Below are 20,589 nucleotides of genomic sequence, written 5' to 3'. Positions count from 1 at the left end.
ATTACTGGGCTATTGATTATTTCTTTTGTTCCAAATTACATTATATTCTCTAAAAATTGATAGTTCATAGTACTTTCTTTGTTCATGATATGACCTTCTACTACTCATGTTATATCATACGCTTATATATCATTAAATTTACGCCTTAAATTTTAAAACATATCTTATAAACCTATAGCTTTATAATCATATAAATATATAAAAATTAACATCATAAAATTTCAACATGTACTTTTTTTATTCTTAAATTTTCTATATAATCAAATATTAATATTAGTACTCATAATGCCTTTCCTTAGGGGGCATATATCCTATAAAATAAAATGAAAAAAGACTCGATTCCCCCACACCCCCACCCCCCAAAATTACATACCCTGCTAAATAGTTGGGTGCGTTACAAGGCACTAGCGTGGCATTCATATCATATAACACATAGATATAAACTTCTCGAAAAAGAATACATGACATTCAGACCAAACAATTTTTAAACATTATCAACACCTCATTATATAAGAAAGATCATACTATCAAAGACATAAAAAAAGATAAGTAGTCAAACACCAGTTTCAATTAAAATACGTACACTATGTCCCTAATTACTTATTCGTTTTTAAATTAATATAACTAATAAAAAAATAATTTTTGATATAATGAATTTATTATTTTATTTCTATTAATTATATAATAAATAAATTAAAAAACTTAATAAAAAATAATTAATTGAAAATAAATAGATTAAAAAATTATAATTTTTTTATTTGACAAAATGAAGAACTAATTAGAAACATTTTTTTTGAAATAAGAACAAGTAATCAGTATCTCGATAAATATTTTGAAAAACACCCATATAATATAGTTAAGCCGCCTGGTTCCAATGCACCATTATTTAGAGCCACGATAATATTATGGCAGGCGCATTTATTTACTTTCATCAGTCACCATCACGCCTTCCTCTTTTACTTTCCTTATAACTACCCTTTAAATATACACATAACATACGACTCCTATCATTAAAAAACAAAGCAACTGTCTACAACAAAGAAAAGAAATGGAGGGCATTGAGCACAGAACATTGAACGTTAATGGCATCAACATGCATGTTGCTGAAAAAGGCAAAGGCCCCGTAGTTCTCTTCCTCCACGGCTTCCCCGAGCTATGGTACACGTGGCGCCACCAGATTGTAGCCTTGGCTGACCAAGGCTACCGTGCGGTGGCGCCCGATTTACGTGGCTATGGGGACACGGACGCGCCTAAGGAAGTTACGAGCTATACTTATTTTCACGTAGTGGGTGATTTGGTTGCGCTTATTGAGTCGTTAGGTGTTGAGAGTGTGTTTTTAGTGGCGCATGATTGGGGTGCTATGATCGGTTGGTACTTGTGTTTGTTTAGGCCTGATTTAGTCAAGGCATATGTTTGTCTTAGTGTGCCTTTTAGGCCAAGGAATCCTAAAATGAAGCCTATTCCTACTATGAGAGCTTTCCTTGGAGATGATTACTACATGTGCAGATTTCAGGTACGATTCCTCGTAATGTTTCTCTTTGAATTAGTACTTAATCATTTTGATTTGATTGAGCAGACGATATCTCACTGAATTAATGATAACATCTGCATGCACTCTAATGAGATTTCATTGGAGTCGGTTGTTGCTTAATTGTGATTGTCGTTGCATGTATGATTACTCAAATGATATTGTAACCGACAGTGCGTACAAATAAAGGACTACACAATTAGTGAAATTTAACCAATTATGAAGCTTATTTGTCTTACTTTCACGTTCTCAAATTCACTATTCATAGATCATTATTTATAATATTTAAACAATAAAATAAATAATGTTGTATACCTTTATTGCTGTGCAAGCAAAAGTTAAAGTTTAACAGATATTTTGTTTAATAGCTTTAATTCTAAGCACATCCGTTTTTCAAAAAGAAAAATCTTGTTAAAAGTACTTTACTTGATTAGAATATGTTCTGTATCTTCTATTTTTTCCCCCAAAGTATTGATTTATACTTTTCTAGTACTTCCTTTGAACTTCTAGATTTTTTTAAGCTTCTAAAGTACTGATGACAAAAGAGTAGTTAAAAGAAATTTGTTTGTTGTACATTATTGACTTGTTGTTTTCAAGAAAGAGCAGTAGATCCAAATTAAAGTTCCTTGTTAAATAGAGAAAGTAAAGTTGGCACTGACCACTGTTATTGTCAAATCTGGCTATCCAATACAGTTCTCTTATTTTAATACAGATCGGATCAAAATGGGGTCCAATTATATTTGCAGCACTAACATAGAGTGATTAGTTGCTGGTGCAGTGGATTTTAATGTTGTAACGTGCATTGAGTGTTTAATTTGAGGGTGTTAGTTTATTTTGATTAAAACAAAAATAGCTTTTAACTTTAATGAATATATACACCAACTATTTATTAATTAATTATCTTTCTAAATTATTTTTTATGCCGTGTTTGTTCGTTAACATATATAGACAAACATATAGATTTTCTGGTACAATTCTTTTTTGGTACCTCATCTAAACTAATCTGTTAATTTAACTTACCAATTTGGAGAAAGTTAAGTGTCCGTGGATCGGAATAAACGATTAAATCAGTGCACTTACGAGTGTCTATTTTGTCTTAATTAAATTAAGTAATTTTTATCGCACAACTTGATACACTATATGTATATATCTTTTTTAGTATTATTCCCTAAATACTTAGAGTATTATGTTCTTTATAAAAATGTCAGATAGATGTGTGTTAAATATTTCAAAAATATTACATTTAAAATTTTAAATTTCAGAGAGTGCTGTTCGATAGCTCATTATATTGTCAGTAAAAGTTTTGATAACTTCATATGAAATTACTATGTTACTTTGTCGTGTACATCGCTGATCTTATCAGATAAAGTTGAAATTAAGCCAAGTGGGGTGACTGATGCTGGCTCATAAATGCTTCCTCTTCTCGTTAGAATTATCACGTGAATATATCTTGCTATAATTGGTTGGTTAGGGCGGTTGAAAGACCTACCTATATTAATGACTCCCACTGCTTTTTATGGCTTCCCATTTTATATTTATAATTTATAGAGTTCGTGTTTGAGGCCTAACTAAATTTTAATTGCTGATAGTATGGTTTGCTTTGAGTGGTGATCACTTGAGACTATTGATTAAGTATGGAGCAGTCTCATCAATACACCACATCTCATTATATTGCTATTATTATAAAAACTGATACGAAGTGATAAGTCTAACCTTAATTCTGTGATTTGATTATGTAATGAGGGCTTAATGTAAGATTTTTGATATTAGGACCCAGGGATGGAAGATGAGATAGCCAAATACGGCAGTGAAGCAGTACTGAAAAAGATATTGATAGATAGAACACCAGGACCACCTCGTTTACCCAAGGAGAACCCCTTTGGTATTTCCACTAATGATAAGTTGCCTTTATGGCTTTCTCAAGATGATCTCAACTACTACACTACCAAATTTGACCAAAGGGGCTTCACTGGAGGACTAAACTACTACCGCGCTCTTGATTTGTACGTTCCATTGACCCTAATTATATTCTAATTTGAATGTGATTTAAATGTTTCTTAAACCGTAATGTTGAATTTTGGGCAGGAACTGGGAGCTGACAGCCCCATGGACAAGGGTGAAAGTGAATGTTCCTGTGAAATTTGTGGTTGGTGATTTGGATGTGGTGTACACAACACCAGGAATAAAAGAGTATGTGCATGGAGGAGGTTTCAAGAAGGATGTGCCCATGTTGGCGGATGTTGTTGTGTTGGAGGGAGCTGCCCATTTCATTAATCAAGAAAGAGCTCAAGAGACTAACTCTCACATTTATGATTTCATTAACAAGTTCTGATCTAAATGTGTTACTCCTTTTGTTGTTTCAACTTATGATGTAGTACTGCTTTTTGATCACTTGTGGTTACTCAATTCGGCACAATGTTGGTTTTGAAGTTTTATTTGAGTGGTTGGTCACAATTGTTATTCAACGTCTGTGGTTTCATAAATTTTAATTGTTATGACTAGAGCACTCCCTTTCTCCAGCATAATAGATAGAAATGGAACGCTCAACTCAAATTATAAACGTCACGGCTGCTGAGACTTCTGTCTAACTTATACAAAATAAAATTCAAATAAATAATTTTTGATAGATGAACAATGGGCGATGACATGTGACATGTAGTTACAAGTGGTAAACTAAAATCTAAGATCTATAGTTTCCAACCTAAGTGTTAGTTTCACGTTTATTCACTAAAATATACATTGCAAAGTCTGTTCCAATATTGAACAACCTGATTTTATGAATGGGCAACGGTAAATGATGGGGAAACTTTCACATATAACCACTTATTAATTGATTAATCTTCATAGCTATAGCTTGATAATTACAATTTGTAGCTACATGTTATATGGAGGAGAGAGGCGAGAGAGGGGAAAAAGAGTGAGAGAAAGGTGAATTGTATATGTATATTGGTTAAATAATTGTATATTATACATATGTATTTGTGTATATAGCAAAAGAGATTGGGAGAGAAAAGAGAGGCGAGTGAGACTGAGAGAGAGAGAGGAGAGAGGCAGCGAGATCAAGAAAGTGAGGAGAGAGGCGAGCGAGAGAGGGTAGAGAATGGGAGAGAGTTGAATTATATATGTATATAATTGTATACAAATGTATATTATACATATACATTTGTATAAATGGCTAGCGAGAATAGGAGAAGAGAGGCGAGCGAGATTGAGAAAGGAGGAGAGAAGCGAGCGAGAGAGGTCAGAGAGTGGGACAGAAGTAAATTGTATATATATATAAGTTAAAAATTGTATTACATATCTATTTGTATATCCTAGCGAATTATACATATACAAACACGATTAATTATATAAACTCGAAGTCAACCCACATAATTAATGTATAATGTTAGTCAAGTAGTAATTACAGTAAACTATAGCTATAATGAATAATTAAATAGTATAAATTTGTTTATCCGCGTAATTTTCCCTAAATAATTCCACCACATCGCTTGTTTATCCACAAAAGCAATTCCAAACAGACTGCCGTCACCATGAATATTAAGCAACATTTATATATATCAACAATGAAACTTCCGAAGCAATATAACAGCACATCTGAAAATGGTGTTATATTTATCAATTGAATATTATCAAAACATCAAATTAACACATAATTGTACAGTAAATACGAAAGGTAAGGATGTACCACCGTAATAAACCTAAAGCCAGAGTATTTCAGTCAAGAAGCAAAAGACGTAGGGAAGTGGTCGTTGATTTCAGTGACAAGAAGTGTAGCAGGTGCAGATATACTATTGTAAACCGAGGCTTGAGGATTGATCTATAGCTTAGGAAGAGAAAGCCAAACAAACAAATGGAATCCCTACGTTTGAGCTGGCAATTCCAAACAACCCAATCCATAGAACATGAGGATGGGGAATGTGTAACAACTAGTCATATTATATGACTTTTGCTCAATAATAAACTGATGCACCACAATCATTTTAAACTAAAAGTTGGTTTCAAAGTAGATAAAAATAAAGTATCCTCAACAAGACGGGAGCAAACATAAGCAACTGCATACTAGAGTCTGCAAAACTTGTACTGCCACGATACAAATAACAACCATTCTGAGATAAATAATAGAAATCAACTTAAGCCTTGTAACCCCTGCTCTTCCTCTTTCCTCTAGCTCTCTCAAACTTTCTTCCCTTGGCACGGACATATGGTTTGGTATGGCTGTGTGGAACACCTGGAGCTGGACCAAAGTGCTTCACTGCTTCACGTGCATTCTTAGGACCTCTGAGGAGAAGCTGCAAATCAATCAACAACATCAGCATTCAAACAAGCTGGGACTTAAATAAATACAAATGAACACAGTAAAGATGTTATTATAGACTATCTATAAAAAAAGATAAATAGCATACTAAAAAAGATAAATAGCATACTTGCAAGTTACTATCACAGAACAAATTAAACCTAATTCCTAAATAATTTTTCTTGTTACGTTGGGCTTTATGTGCTTTCTGTTCCATCCAATATCTGGTTTGGTTGAGAGGGTATCTCAGTCCTATTAAAACTTGCTGCCATCCAGAAGACTCAGAAAATATACATTACATGACAATTATTTGGAAGAAGAGAAGTGTAATCCTGATACATTGAAGCACATATCCATCGATTCAATTAGGAAAAGGCTTAAGCAGATAGGATCTTTTACTGGTTTTGCTATATGCACAGATAAAATCTTTGAAATCATAAAAAGATTTCCAAGAAGAACTATGTGCAATACATGAACAGCTAAGGTCCTCTAAAATTTTGAAGTAATCCAGTGAAAGTAAACGGTTTCATGTTACATTAACTTTCGAATCAAATATCTAGCTAATCAAGGAGTTGCATTTTTCATCTTGAAATATGCAACCATACCAAAAGAGACCAAATAATTGTTAAAAATGTAATCCCAATACATTGAAGCACAACTCCATATTTTAGTAAGGAAAAGGCTTAAGCAGACGGGATCTTTTCTGGTTTTCTATACGCACAGAAAAAATCTTTGTAATCATAAGAAAATTACACAGAAGAGTAATGTGCAAAAATGAGTAGCTAAGTCAATCTTAAAATTTTCAGACTTATATTAGCCTTCAGTGCTTTTTAAAAAAAATATTTAGATAAACAAGAGGATATGTTGTTCTTAAAATCTGCAGTCATTCTGAAAAGAGCTTCAACAATTATACAACATACTAATTTTTGAAAACAAAATGTAATCCCAATACATTGAAGCACAACTCCATATATTCAGTTGGGAAAAGGCTTAAGCAGACAGGATCTTTAAAAGGTTTCTATACGCACAGATAAAATCTTTGAAATCATAAGAAGATTTCCAAGAAGATCGATGTGCAACAAATGATAGATGGGATCAACAAAAAACATAGGATTCAATGGGTAAAGCAGATGCCATTAAAAAATAATATTCAAAATACAGATGACATAGCTGAATTGCTAATTAAAACAACCGATTGGAAAGAATGGCAATACAATGTCAAATTGTCAATGGGTTAACATGAAAGCATGTGGACCTTTCACTGAGAGAGTAAATGTTTTACTAGACTAGACCACCATACTGAATTATACAAACTATTTCACAGGCATACTATCATTAATCCACATAATGAAAGACACAACTGTTGGTCACCTATAGCATAACATCAAAGCCACTCAGATATGTACAGAGAATCAAGATATCAAATGCTTTTTGTTCAGTTAATCCATGAAAAATCAAGTACGAAACATAAGTAGTAATATCAAAAAGCTGAGAAAATACTTCCCAATTTAACAAAACACAATAAAAGTGCAAATATATTACAGATCGCACATAGCTACAAATCAGACAAAGCTAACAAAGACACATGAAACAAAATAATGCAAGTAGCAAAAAACTATTATAAAGATCTAATTCAATACCGTGTTCTGTCCAAGTGGAGCCCTAAGAGCCAACTGATCGAATGTCAAGCATTCGCCCCCAGCCTTCTCAATCCTTGCCCTGGCTGTCTTTGTGAACTTCAAAGCACACACCTTCAATTTTGGAACTTCATAAGCCCTAACATCGTCGGTAACAGTACCCACAAGGACAACAGTCTTATCGCCCTGATAAACAAGTATCAAAACCATCACTTTAACAACAAACAAAATATATCTAAATCAACAAAACAAAACACGAAAAAAGCCCTAAACAATATACCTTTCCTTCAGCATAAGAAATCAACCTCGAGAGAGAAAGTGGAGGCTTGTTAATCTTGCTCATAAAGAGCCTCTTAAGAATCACCGCATTGAACTTGCTTCCGGTCCTCCTTGCCAAGAATCGGTAAAGCTGTTAACGCACATCAAACAACAAAGTTAAAGCCATCAAACAAGTTGAAAATTACATATAAAAAACAAAGAGAATCTAAATATACCTTGACGAGGAGCTTGAGGTAAACATCGTCTGACTTAGGGGCGGTACGCTTAGTCTTCTTACTCTTACCTCCGGCCTTCAGATCGATACCCATGGCTGGCTGGACTCTGCTGAGAGAGATGGAGAAATGGCTGCAGGAGGCGCCTCTTATATTAATATATCAAGTGAAATGAGGAGGCTAGGGTTTTTAGAGAGGTTTGTGTTGCCCTTGTGTTTTGTGTGGTTGAGGTCTACCATAAACTCCTATGCACCTTACTTAGATGTTTGACACGTCTTCATTTACTATGATGCATCTTTTGCTCTTCTCTCCCAGTTAGGGTTTTGATTTACAGCCCTCATTTTAACATTTAACCCCTTTTAATAACCTTTATCCATTTAATCATTACACTCATATTAATAAACATCCAACTCAGATTTGGTGGAGAAAATTAGTAAGACACAAACATAACTTTCACGTATAACAAATATAAAAATCATACTTACGTGCTATAGTTATAATTTACATAATTGCGCTTCATAGCAAATATAAATATATAAAATTCGCTATATATATACAAAGAAAGCAAATATATAATTCGTTATACATATACGAAAGATCAATTGCATAAAGCGAGAAAGGGAGAAAGACAAAAAAAAAACTTGGTTGTAGAAGATTATATTTGTATAATCATAAGTGTATAAGGCTAAATATATGCATTTATATTTGTATACATAAATTTCTCTCGCTTTATAGAAACACAAACGCAATGTATATATTTCCCTTTGTATAAGTGAGAGAGATGAGCGAGAGTGACGACTGATATCTGGAAGAGGAGAGATAGAGAAAACGAAAATATATGAATATATACAATTTTCTCTCCTTTTATACAAACACAAATATATTTTATATTTGTGTTTGTATACAAGCGAAAGAGTGCCAAAAGGAGAGTGGCAAGCGAGATTCTAGAGACAAAAATAACAATAATTAGTTATAGGATAAATTAAATCAAACTATATTTATAGCATTTAATTTGAATTAATAATTTATTATTATATATAAAAAAAATTTCATTAATTGAGATGTCTTGATACAAACAGAGTGATAATTTAGATAACTTTAAAAAAATAATGGATCAAATTGAGTAATGAGCCAGGGCAAAGTTAGAAAAGGCTGTAGGGTTCCTTCATTAGAAAGTACACCATATGTATATTAAAATTACTATTTTTATGCGTATATAGTAGATGTTAAACTTCGTTTTAACTAAAAAAAAAGTGATATATTAAGTATATTTTTTAACCATTATGTTTTATATTTTCCCACTTTTCCAATGTTTGATTTGGAAAGATAAGTTGACAATGAGCAATGTGTAGTATTTTATTTATTATGTTCCAACATTTTTATTTGTCAGTTCTTAATATACAAAAAATGAAGGTGATAAAGCATTTTAATTATTTTATCTTCCTATTTTCCTTGGTCATACTGAAAATTTTGAAGGAACACTTATTTCTTCCAATAATAATCACTTTAGTTTTATAAATTTTCTGATCTCCTCCAGTTTCCAAGTTCATAATAACCACATGATCAGAGCTTGCTATTCTTGTAAAAAAAGAAAACTTAATTAACACCCCTTTGACAAACATTTACTGTGTAACTAGATTACATGTTTCTATGTTAAATTTCATTGGCCTTTTTTTGTATATTTAACTTTTTATATCTTGATTGTCCAAAGTTAAGATTCAGACACAAACACCACTCATGTTCCTTTGATCGAGCGGATAAAGAAAATTTGTAGTTCCAAAACAATAATCATAAATTGTATAAATCCCCTAAAACTTGGCTCCCCTTCATTAAATTAAGAAGCTTTTGTTCAGCTTGCTCATTAAAATCTGGAGAAACGAAATAACAGCTGCATAAAAATGAGCAAGTCTTTGCTATTTGCAGCAGGTAAACATTGTCCATCTAGTAAAGATGCCATTTAAAGCTCAATCCAGACGCTCCATCTGTCAACAAGAAACGGATAATGAAAAAGCTTTCACATCACTTACAAGTGCAAAGATTAGTCATGTTCAATCAACAAACGAAATGCCCTAGTTATAAAACAGTTCACAGCTCAAATAGGAGTCATGACAGGATAGTGAGTACCTTCCAGAGCCCATCATTAAGATAATGCATGTTATCCACACCAATTCCTTTGTTGATTGCCTTTCTGCAAAGGTGGACATGATTTTTCAGGTGTTGATACATACATCTCAAACATGAGAAATATAAATAACAGAAGTCGAAAAACTGGTTTTCCCCATAACATAAAGTGTCTTCTCCATACATACATAGGGTTGGAGATGTAATATAATCAAGAAAATCTATCTTCACTAACTTTTTTTCTCACATCTGAGGAAAAAAAAACAATCAAAGAAGTTGAAAGAAAGCAAGATCTCATCAGTGCCGAACATGTGATATAATACTTCTGACAAGAAGTATGTCTGACAAGAGGAGGACAATCCAATATGCAGTATACAGTAAATATACCAAAACCAAAATGACAGTTGAGATAAAATGATGATCAGCTTCAAAGGCCATTTATAATCTTTACATAAATAAATATTTTGAAAAATCAAAGGCCATTAATCTTCNCTGAGGAAAAAAAAACAATCAAAGAAGTTGAAAGAAAGCAAGATCTCATCAGTGCCGAACATGTAATATAATACTTCTGACAAGAAGTATGTCTGACAAGAGGAGGACAATCCAATATGCAGTCCACAGTAAATATACCAAAACCAAAATGACAGTTGAGATAAAATGATGATCAGCTTCAAAGGCCATTTATAATCTTTACATAAATAAATATTTTGAAAAATCAAAGGCCATTAATCTTCAAAAAGTATAAAATACTTCTTGATGTTTAGTTCTCTGCATCAGCTCTCTAAGGTACGGGGAAATCTACCATCTCCCTTGTAGTTATGGAAACCCACTGCTCAACCGTAACTATTACCTTGTAGATATATGTTACAACATGGATCCTTCCACCAACTCTAAGCTGATATTTACCACTAATTATATCCAAAGAAACCTCAAAATATATTTCTTCCATCCCCCTTTGATCTTGGCCAACATGACAGTCATCTTCCCTACCCAGAACTTGCCAGAATATCCATCTCTTGAAGAAGATGGAATGCTATTTACAGCATCCATCCTTACTTTCATACTATTTGTGTCTCTCACCTCATACAAAATTTATGCGCACACAAGAAAACATTCAGAGACAAATACACTATATTGATGCCCAACAGAAATACTCACAATATTGAAAAAGTTGACTACTACATAACCTCAGGATTTCCAACTGAAAATTCAATGACAAAAAAAGTGGCATTTCTGCCATTTTCAACAACTCACTATACAGAAACTGACTAAATTATTCAAGGTCAAGGAAAGTTGAAATAGATACATTTAATTTTAGAAGGTGTCCTCAGCAGATTACCTTGACACAAAGAGGTACATGTTAAGTTCAAATAGATACATCTTGCTCAGGACAATTGAGGCAATAAATTGTTACGGAGAATTCACATTTAGGGGCATTAAACAAATTAGATAAAGGAAGGGCAGAACATATTTAACCTAAAAGGTAAACATCTCAGTTCTATCACATGGGACCAGAGGGGCATGTTTTAGCATACAAACGAAACAGAAGCCGAGCAAATATTTACATAGCAACTCACATATCCTTTGCCGACATCTTTGTAAAGCCAATAGCTAGAGCATGTTGCTTCCCTTCAGCCATAATAGCCTAAAAACAAAATGTCGCACATTAAAATTACACAACAAAGTTGTAGCAACGACAAAAATATTATAGCATAAGATTGCCCTTATTCATACCACGGGAGTTTCTGCCCCCACTTCAACATCCAAAGCACCCCCAGGAGAAGTAAGACCTGGACACATTATGTTGGCTCCAGAGAGGACAAATTTAATTGCGCCCCTGTCAACTTGTAGTTTTTTCATTATATTTGGATCTGTACAATTGGAAAGAAGAAGGTAGGTTATACAGAGCATTGATGTCACAGAGTAAATCAAATCATCAACAGATTAAAAAAATAAAGTTCATCAATGGCATATATTGAAAAGTACCAAATCACAACCATTTGCGTGCTCATACATATATATATGACGATAAGTCAATCAGAAGCCTGCTCGCTCCACCTCAAAACTGAATATTTTTTTCACTTGATTAAAAGTTAAAACACTATTGTATGATTTCTTTAAGGCACAATACATAAATGTGCCCCTTAACTTGACCTCATTTCACATTTATGCCCTTCAACTTTGGGTATGCAAAATTAGGCACTTAAACTTATATAAACTTGAACACGTAGACATATGAGTCATATGTGGCACAACACACGTAGGACAAAAAATGCCATGTAGGATGTCATGTAGGACATGTGTGTCTATTTGTTCAACTTGATACAAGTTTAAATGTCTACTTGTGCACACCCAAAAGTTCAAGGGCATAAATGTGATTTGAAGCCAAGTTAAAGGGCATATTTATATAGTACGCCTTTCTTTAATGTGTGTACTTACTAGGACCAAGACCCAATTAATTGAATGAAAGAACCACCATTGAGTTTTGGACTACCCACATCCTCTCCAAATTCAACCTCAAAGATGCACCACTAGTATTATGCCCAACCCCCTCTCAAGAAATCAATGACCACAATATGGTAACTTATTTTCCTTGCTTCAATTTTAAACCAGATTGCCTGTCAGTCTATTAGAAGTAAACAAATGCTTGACTACTTGACGGTGACAGCTAATTTTATTGAATTAAGCAGGTGTGTCTTCTTTAATTTAGTATTCAGTCAACTAATTAATGTTATGGGGAACTGGTATAGTACACACGCTTTAAATAGTACTACTAGTTATGCTGTTATGAATATGAAAGGAAAAGAAAAATTAAGGCATTAAGATATCAAGAGCCTTCTAATCAGTTTCCTGATGTGAACCATATATCCTTTTAATTATTGCTTGGTTATTTATTTTCATATGCTAATCAGCAGCATTCAGCTGGCGTGAATTATTTGTTGCGTCAGTCATAGCCATTCCATGTTTAAGCATGATATATATCATCGTGTTTGGTTCATGTTCAATTAGAATCTCCAAAAACTCCATAGATGAGAAGTCCACTATCTTTCTTTACATTCTTCAGATTTGTTATGAAGCTATCGTTTTTACTCACAGCCCATAAGGGCCAAAATGGCTGCATATTGAGGGAAATACATACTGCGAACAAAAAATGTCCTAATAGTGACCCACTCTAACCAGCCCAATTTTTTGAAGTGATTTCACTGGTAAAAGATTTATCAAAGTAAAACATCGAAAGGTTGAAAAAGGTATGCCACAACACTCGGAAAGATAAGCAAAAGAAAGGATGAATATTGATTTAATGGAAAAGATAAAACAATGGAGGAAAAAAGATGAAAATCGGATAACTTACATTGATGCAGAAGACGTAAAGTAGGCATATAAGGTCCATCACGTATGTTGAAAAACAGGGGTACATTGTTTACCACAACTAAATTCAGATGATTTTGACTGCAAAGAAAAGATGAAAGACGGAAATATAATGTCACTAAAAGAAAGAAAAAAAGATAAAAAACTGCATTGAGATAGCTGAAATCAACCATTTTGCAACAATGAGAGGAGACTTCTTTGGAAGCAGATCTTCCAACACTGGCTCTAGTAGTGGGTACTGCAAAACAGAATTATGTTAGCATTATTAACACATTATAACCGCGTAGAATGAGGGAAATCCTTTAGCTGGAATAAAGAGTAAAACAAAGTAAGTGGCTTGTTGCATAGTCAGGACCTCTTCTGCAATGCTTTGACGAATTCTACGCTGCACAGATGCCTTGACTTGATTTTGTCCAGACACTTCTTCAGTTGAAAACCTACATTATTAACAAGATTGAGTTGCACAAATTAATATAGCTCAGTTACAAAAACTGCAGTGGGCCACTGCAAAATTGATAAATTTGAGCAAGAGAACTCAAGATATAAGACCAATGACAAACACATTCTCCTTTAGAGAAATCTGGCTTAATGATATTCAAGGTTAAGGGCCTACTTAGTTTGAATGATTTTACCTGATTAAATCAATTACATAATAATTGTCAATTGATTGGTTGCAATACCAAATGAAGGTATATGTAATTCATTCTGGATGATTAAATGTAGTTTATATCAATCAAGTAACTGGACTGCTGAAAGCTTCCACAAGTAAGTCTGAGGGGCCAAAGGCAGTTCTTTGCCCCTGAACATGTAGGTTATGGGATCAACTACCACGGGGATGAAATGCATACTACCAAAGACATAGGCTAACAAGACAATCAATCATACAACAACTGATCAAGTAGGCCTCAATCAAAAATAGGTCGGCTATATGAATCTTCCATATCCATTCCACTCTATTTAAGCATGTAACATATCACATTGCAACATTAGATAATTTATGTTTAAGGAAACTCAGAGATTCTTCACAACTAGAAATCTAGTTTTAATCTCACATATTTCTCGACATGGATGTGCAAGTTATTAAACCAGCGTAAAGAGTCTCTCGCAAACATCGGACATAATGTAAAAACAACAACTGTGGCTTGGGTCATAACTGGTAGCTATTGTTTATATAGGTCATCTTCTTCATTATGTTATATTCTTGGCAAAATCCATAATGAATAATGAATTCTAAGAGATGAAAGCTTCTTTAAGATGAATTCTCCGAATAATTAGGTCGATTGATCTTATTTCTAGTTGACACCTCCTTCAATCACCATAGGGTCATACCTACGACCTGTCCATATGGTGGTCTACATAAAACATGATCAAATCACCAGGTGACGATTTTTCATTTTGCCAATGTATATCATGCATAACTTGCGGCTTTTAACTTGTCAATCGACTAGTGAAGGGAATCAAAGCATAGGTGAGTAGGAAGGACGAGAGAGCAAGCTAACTGAGTAACTCGTGGAGACGCCCATTTTGTACATTGCTGATTCAGAAAAACACCCATCATGAACCAGCTATGAATTGCATTCATCAACAAAAAATTCTAAAGTTTAGCATGTCACAAGATGGCAGCACATTTAAATCAAACAAGTGAACGGTTCAATTCTTTCGCCCACCTCTATAGATAAGGATCTGCTAAAGTACACATCTATCCATTGCTCAATTCCCTTTGCAAGAAATACCTATGCCAACATTACTTGACTAACATCAATGTTTTTATTATACTTTTAACATACATAACCTAGAGCCTGCTTACAGCAAACATACTTAAATCTTAATCACTTCCAACAAGGTAAAAAGGGAAAAAGGGCATATAAGTTCAGAATAAATCACCCATTGCTCAATTCCCTAATCTTAAAGAGGATGAAAATTAGGGGATTTGGAAGTCAATCAGTGGTTAGAATTGGATCAAATTTCTCAATTCAAACAGCCAATTAAGCAACTTATTTTCCCAAAACTAAAGAAATTTAATACAAGAACAAAACTCAATTTCTCCATTGCGATCGAAAAGACAAACCTAGTTACAAAATCAGTTGCAGATAATAGTACAGAAAAAACAAAACACTAATCAGGTTTCGAAGGTACTACCAATGTAAGAGAATAAAATATGGCGAATTGAACCTTAAATTAAGAAAGAGAGTAGAAAAAAGGCAAATGCACTTTACTTCTTGAACATTTTCACGGGCTGACGCTGAGCGATAGAGAGAGAGGGGGGGGGGGTTAGGGTTTAAGCGATGAATTGACAAATTTGGAAATTGAGTTTTCAATTTTATTGACAGCTACCGTCCCTGTGTACCGCGTTGTAAGAAAGCTAACGCCTAACGTATCTCAGATTCTGAGTTCCGACTCTTTAATCATTTTTTGCCCAAATACCTAAAATACCCCTTTAAACTTGATGAAGTTTATCAGTTTAGATACCTTAACTTTTTCACTAATCATTTAGACATCTATACTTAACAAAGTTTAGCCTTGTCTAGTCCATAACTTTTGATTTTTAAAAATGTGTAAAATTGTTCTTTGTGAATCATACCAATTACCAAACATCAGATAAAAATGTTTATTATATATGTTTGAATTTGGGTTCGAAATGAATAAATTTGTCAAAAGAAAATACTAAGTATAAATTAAATACTATTTTCATGTCATAGTAGATGGATACTTTTTATTTTACATACTTATTAAGAAATCGTTGATAGATTTATCAATTTTATTATTTAGCGATTTATTCATATTAATTAATTAACCTCTTAAAAAAAGAATCTTAGATCTTCAATATTTATTTAAAAATTTAAAAGTCATATTTAAAAGTGATGTGATTGTTTAAATTTTTGAAAATCAGGTGCCAAATGTGGTTGGATTAGTGTCAGGGTCAGCACAGCTAATTATTTACATAATGTATAAGAAAAAACCTTCACAAGTGATGAACACATCAGTAGAAATGGTTGAGGATGGGTGCAGCAATATATGAAGAATAGAAGCGCATAATTATCAAAGCGTTCTAGTTTTAAGCAAATAATGGAAAATCTCTCATTCAATGAGCAATCTGGATCACACTCTGCTTATCTTTTGGTTCCATAAGGATGATAAAACTTAATTAATTCATTCTTTTAATTTATTTTATAGTAATAAATGTTCAAATAGGTGATTTGGATAACGACTCACAATGGAATTCAATCATTCAAAAATTGGCTTCATGTTTGGTCTGTTTGGTCCATCAAAGAGAACGAAGAGGTTGTTTGAATTGACCTAATAGTTGGTTAAATTTACTTTTAAATTAATTTTTTCATAAAGTGTTTAACAATTATAACAAAATAACTTAAAATAAGTTAAAAAAGTGTTTTGAATGATAAAAAAAATGATTTTACATAAATACTCATCTTATTTTATTGAGGAACGTTCACATATAGCAAATACAAAAATTATATTTTTATGTCATAGTTATAGTTTGCATAATTGTGCATCATAGAAGACATAAATATGTATATTTTGCTATACATATACAAAAAAAAAGCAATTGTATATAATGTTTCTGTTTCGGTATACATATAAAAAGATCAATTGTATAATTTGGTGTTTGTATAAAGCGAGAAAGAGAGAAAGACAAAAGATAAATAGATATGGAAATATTTGTATTGTAAAATTATAAGTGTATATGACGAAAATATATGTATTTGCATGTGTATATACAATTTTCTCTCGCTTTATACAAACATAAACACAATTTATACATCTATGTTTATATAAGCGAGAGAGGCGAGAGACAATGGTGAACGAGATCTGGGAGAGGGGAACTATATATATATGATTTTCTCTCGCTTTATACAAACACCAACATATTTTATACATTTGTATAAAAGCGAGAGAGGCGAGGGAGAGAATGAGAGTGGCGAGCGAGATTCACCAAAAGAAAGGCGAAATAGCAACAGTTTGCTATGGAGTACAATTAAATCAAACTATGGTTATAAGATTTAATTTGAATTGATTAGTTTGTTATTGTATACATTTTTCCCTATTTTATTTTACCATGAAGAGATATCAAACATGATTTTTAATTGTTACCGAACATAGCAAAAATATATATAGCCGCTCGAACAATTGGTAAAAGATTTTGAAACTTCTAAATAAAAATATGATTTTAACAAAATAATGAATTATTAATTAAATGATCTAAAACTCAATTCATGATGATGTTCTTGTGATGTCCACTATAGAATAGTTAGTATAAGACATGATTCATCGTGTAGCAAATATAAATCTTAAGTTGTGTTAAGATGAATGATATCTAATTATAACAAGCTGCTGAGTCAGCTTTATTAGTTGTAAAATCTGTTAGTTTGTTACATAACCAATTAGTGGAGTAGTTAATTTCTGAACTTGCTTAGTTGTATATAAATAGACTTCCATCTTCAATAATAAAGTTCAGTTTTTCATTCTCTAAAGATATGTTCACATTATGAAGGATACCAATAGAGCTTGTATCAATGGAGGAATTGTGAATTTGACAAATTGCACAAAAAACAAAATAAGTAAATAACAATATCATGATTTTATATGACATAGACCTAAAGATAAGGGTAGTTCAACTTTATTAACTTTAGAGAATGTTTTAAACTACAAAATGCTGTCTTTTGTGATGTTAGGTTACTTTCTGTCTGCCAATTTAGTTATTAGTCAACAATGGAATAATTCAAAACCAACTTAATTTCCTTGTTAGATTAAAACGTCATCAAATTAAACACAAAATCCATAAAACAGTATTAGCAGCACGTGTTCTAGGCAAAGCAATTCGTCATTTAATCGAATTTTAGTTCTAATTGTAGCTATTTTTAATACCTACTATCAAATACTAGCAATTATTTTTAAAGCTATTTACATTTAGGCTGCGTTCGGTTAGGAGGAAAATACTTTTTTTAACTTTGTTTAATAAGTTAGGTCAAAATTTTTGAAAATAGTTTTTTATAAATTTTTTTTTTAAGAAAATGACTTTCTACAGTGAAAATAGAGAAAATAAGTTTCATTATTCCAACACACTTTTTCTTCACGTTATCTTTCATGATCACCACTTTAGATCCTCGCATAACGGTTCTTTTTTGACACACGAAGTTTTGAACAAACATATTGCAACTAAAACAAGGAACTCAAACAAACGATGCTGGAATTCAAAGGATTAATAAGAGGAATGATTCACGTGGTTAAAATTTTTGTTGGAGTCTGAAAATCAAGGAACAATTATTTGCAAGTTCAAACAAAAAAATAATTTATACAGTTCAAACTTTTATAAAAAATTTCATATCTCAAACAAGAATACTAATTAAATTCGAATTTTATTTCACACGAGTGTGGCTTATTTCCCTCTTACTTTTCAATGGTGCCTAAAGACTCACCCAAAAACTAACCTTCCCACCTAATTTTTATTGTTATCACGAGACTATCAAAAACAAATTCAAATGCCCAAATTAACATTCCATTAAACTTGTAGATTAAGTAGAACGACTATCCATATTACGTATGTAGAAATTGTTACCCCCCCCCGAAAAAAAGATCTTGTCCAAAATCTCTTAATTAGAATCATGAAGTAGAATAACAACCATTATTTTGTTTGAGATAAAAGTTTGGTTACATAATGAAAAGAAAAGAAAAAAGTAACATAATAATCAAGAATTGGTAAGTAAGCTGAGAAGGTGTAACTGGTGGTGCCAACAGGTACATTTATGGGAAAGACTCTAAGTTAGTGGCTGTAACATTCAAACTTTTTTCCCCAATCAAAAGTACTTCTATTAAATGACGCAACTTCTTCAATCATGTTTCTCTTTTTCTTTAAAAAATATTAAATACTAATTGATTAATTAGTTTTGATTAATTGTTAGGTGAAGCATGGTAATTCACGTATTAAGCTTTTCTCTTATATAATACAAGTAATGATTTTTCTTAGAGGAAACAATAATCCTCTGCCTTATATTTATTCAAGAAATAAACAACAAAGCTTAATGCAATGAATAATATGTCGCAGAATTGATAAAATTTGATCATGTAAACAGATATACTATCTAATATGCAGTGGCGAGCCGTAAGTTAGGGGTTCGGATACTTTTAGCTGAAAATTATATTATTTATATAATTAAAATAATTTTTTTAGTTATATATAATAGATTCGAATTTCTTCCGCTACTACATGTGTCTATTTTTTCAAATTCTAAATTTTTTTATTAAAAATTTTGATTCCGTTAATGCTAGTTTGCATTGGCACTTAAACACAAGATGGCAAGCGGGCCGAACCGACTCTAACGCGTTTCGTCTCGCACTATTTTTATGATTCAAACCATAGTCTAAAAGTTTGAATTGAGACGATGTTGTGTGCGGAAATTTCAAAAATAATATAGACAACAATTTAAAGTGGGATATAGATTCTTAAAACCAATCGTCCCATGATATACGTACACCCTTTGATGGACTTCAAACATAACACATGGCTAGCTACGTGTTTACCAAACTATAGACCATAGTAGTACTATATGAGCATGCATTATAAGATAAAGTCGCAATAATTAAATGATCAGTGGTAATTCATACTTGGTCATACTAAGAAACTCTTGGTCATGATTTGGATATGAAAAGGCCTCATATCAACCATCAACATAGTTTTCGAATGAAATAAATTTTTTAAGAAAAATCAAATCTGGATGGAAAATGGACTAATTAAAACCAAGTCAGATTAATTAGTATACCAAATAAAATATCTACAATACGAAACGTAAAAGAATTTATTGAATGAAACAAATGCATAATTACAACTAATATCTATAATAGTGGAATTCAACATTATCTTTAGTCATGATGATTAAGAGGAAAATAATATTTTAAAAAAAAATTATGGATGTTTTGAGAAAATTTTTGTAACTGCAATAATCAGATTGGACTTTAGAATGATGATCATAGCACAGAATTAGGACTTTAGAATGATAGATCAAATTATTTAGTATTGAAATTAGTTATTATTACTAAATGTTAAGTTATATTAAAAATTAGGTTGACTTTAAAAATAAAAATAATAAATAATATTTAATTTATGTTCTAATTTACATCAATTATCTTAAA

General features: G+C 32.2%; 3 protein-coding genes across 3 annotated transcripts; 1 reads left to right on the top strand and 2 right to left on the bottom strand.

Annotated features, from left to right (window-relative positions):
* The first annotated feature begins 978 nt into the window (after positions 1-978).
* LOC107010644 (epoxide hydrolase A) lies at positions 979-4,026 on the top strand. The gene is made up of 3 exons (XM_015209931.2): positions 979-1,513; positions 3,299-3,531; positions 3,614-4,026. Exons 1-3 carry the CDS (start codon positions 1,049-1,051, stop codon positions 3,858-3,860), a joined length of 945 nt encoding a protein of 314 aa, XP_015065417.1. The 5' UTR covers positions 979-1,048; the 3' UTR covers positions 3,861-4,026.
* Positions 4,027-5,449: 1,423 nt separating this feature from the next.
* LOC107006365 (60S ribosomal protein L18-2) lies at positions 5,450-8,120 on the bottom strand. Its single transcript, XM_015204940.2, has 4 exons — positions 7,957-8,120; positions 7,743-7,871; positions 7,466-7,648; positions 5,450-5,820 (listed from the first exon to the last, which is right to left on the bottom strand). Exons 1-4 carry the CDS (start codon positions 8,047-8,049, stop codon positions 5,662-5,664), a joined length of 564 nt encoding a protein of 187 aa, XP_015060426.1. The 5' UTR covers positions 8,050-8,120; the 3' UTR covers positions 5,450-5,661.
* Positions 8,121-9,622: 1,502 nt separating this feature from the next.
* LOC107006374 (malignant T-cell-amplified sequence 1 homolog) lies at positions 9,623-15,838 on the bottom strand. The gene is made up of 8 exons (XM_015204945.2): positions 15,660-15,838; positions 13,799-13,880; positions 13,614-13,681; positions 13,427-13,524; positions 11,809-11,945; positions 11,652-11,719; positions 10,078-10,141; positions 9,623-9,935 (listed from the first exon to the last, which is right to left on the bottom strand). The coding sequence occupies exons 1-8, from the start codon at positions 15,668-15,670 to the stop codon at positions 9,918-9,920; spliced, it is 546 nt and encodes a 181-aa protein (XP_015060431.1). The 5' UTR covers positions 15,671-15,838; the 3' UTR covers positions 9,623-9,917.
* Between the last annotated feature and the right edge of the window lie 4,751 nt (positions 15,839-20,589).

This window comes from Solanum pennellii, chromosome 1 (assembly GCF_001406875.1).
Source record: "Solanum pennellii chromosome 1, SPENNV200".
Classification (NCBI taxonomy): Eukaryota; Viridiplantae; Streptophyta; class Magnoliopsida; order Solanales; family Solanaceae; genus Solanum; species Solanum pennellii.
This window is presented reverse-complemented; position numbering and strand designations above follow the sequence as displayed.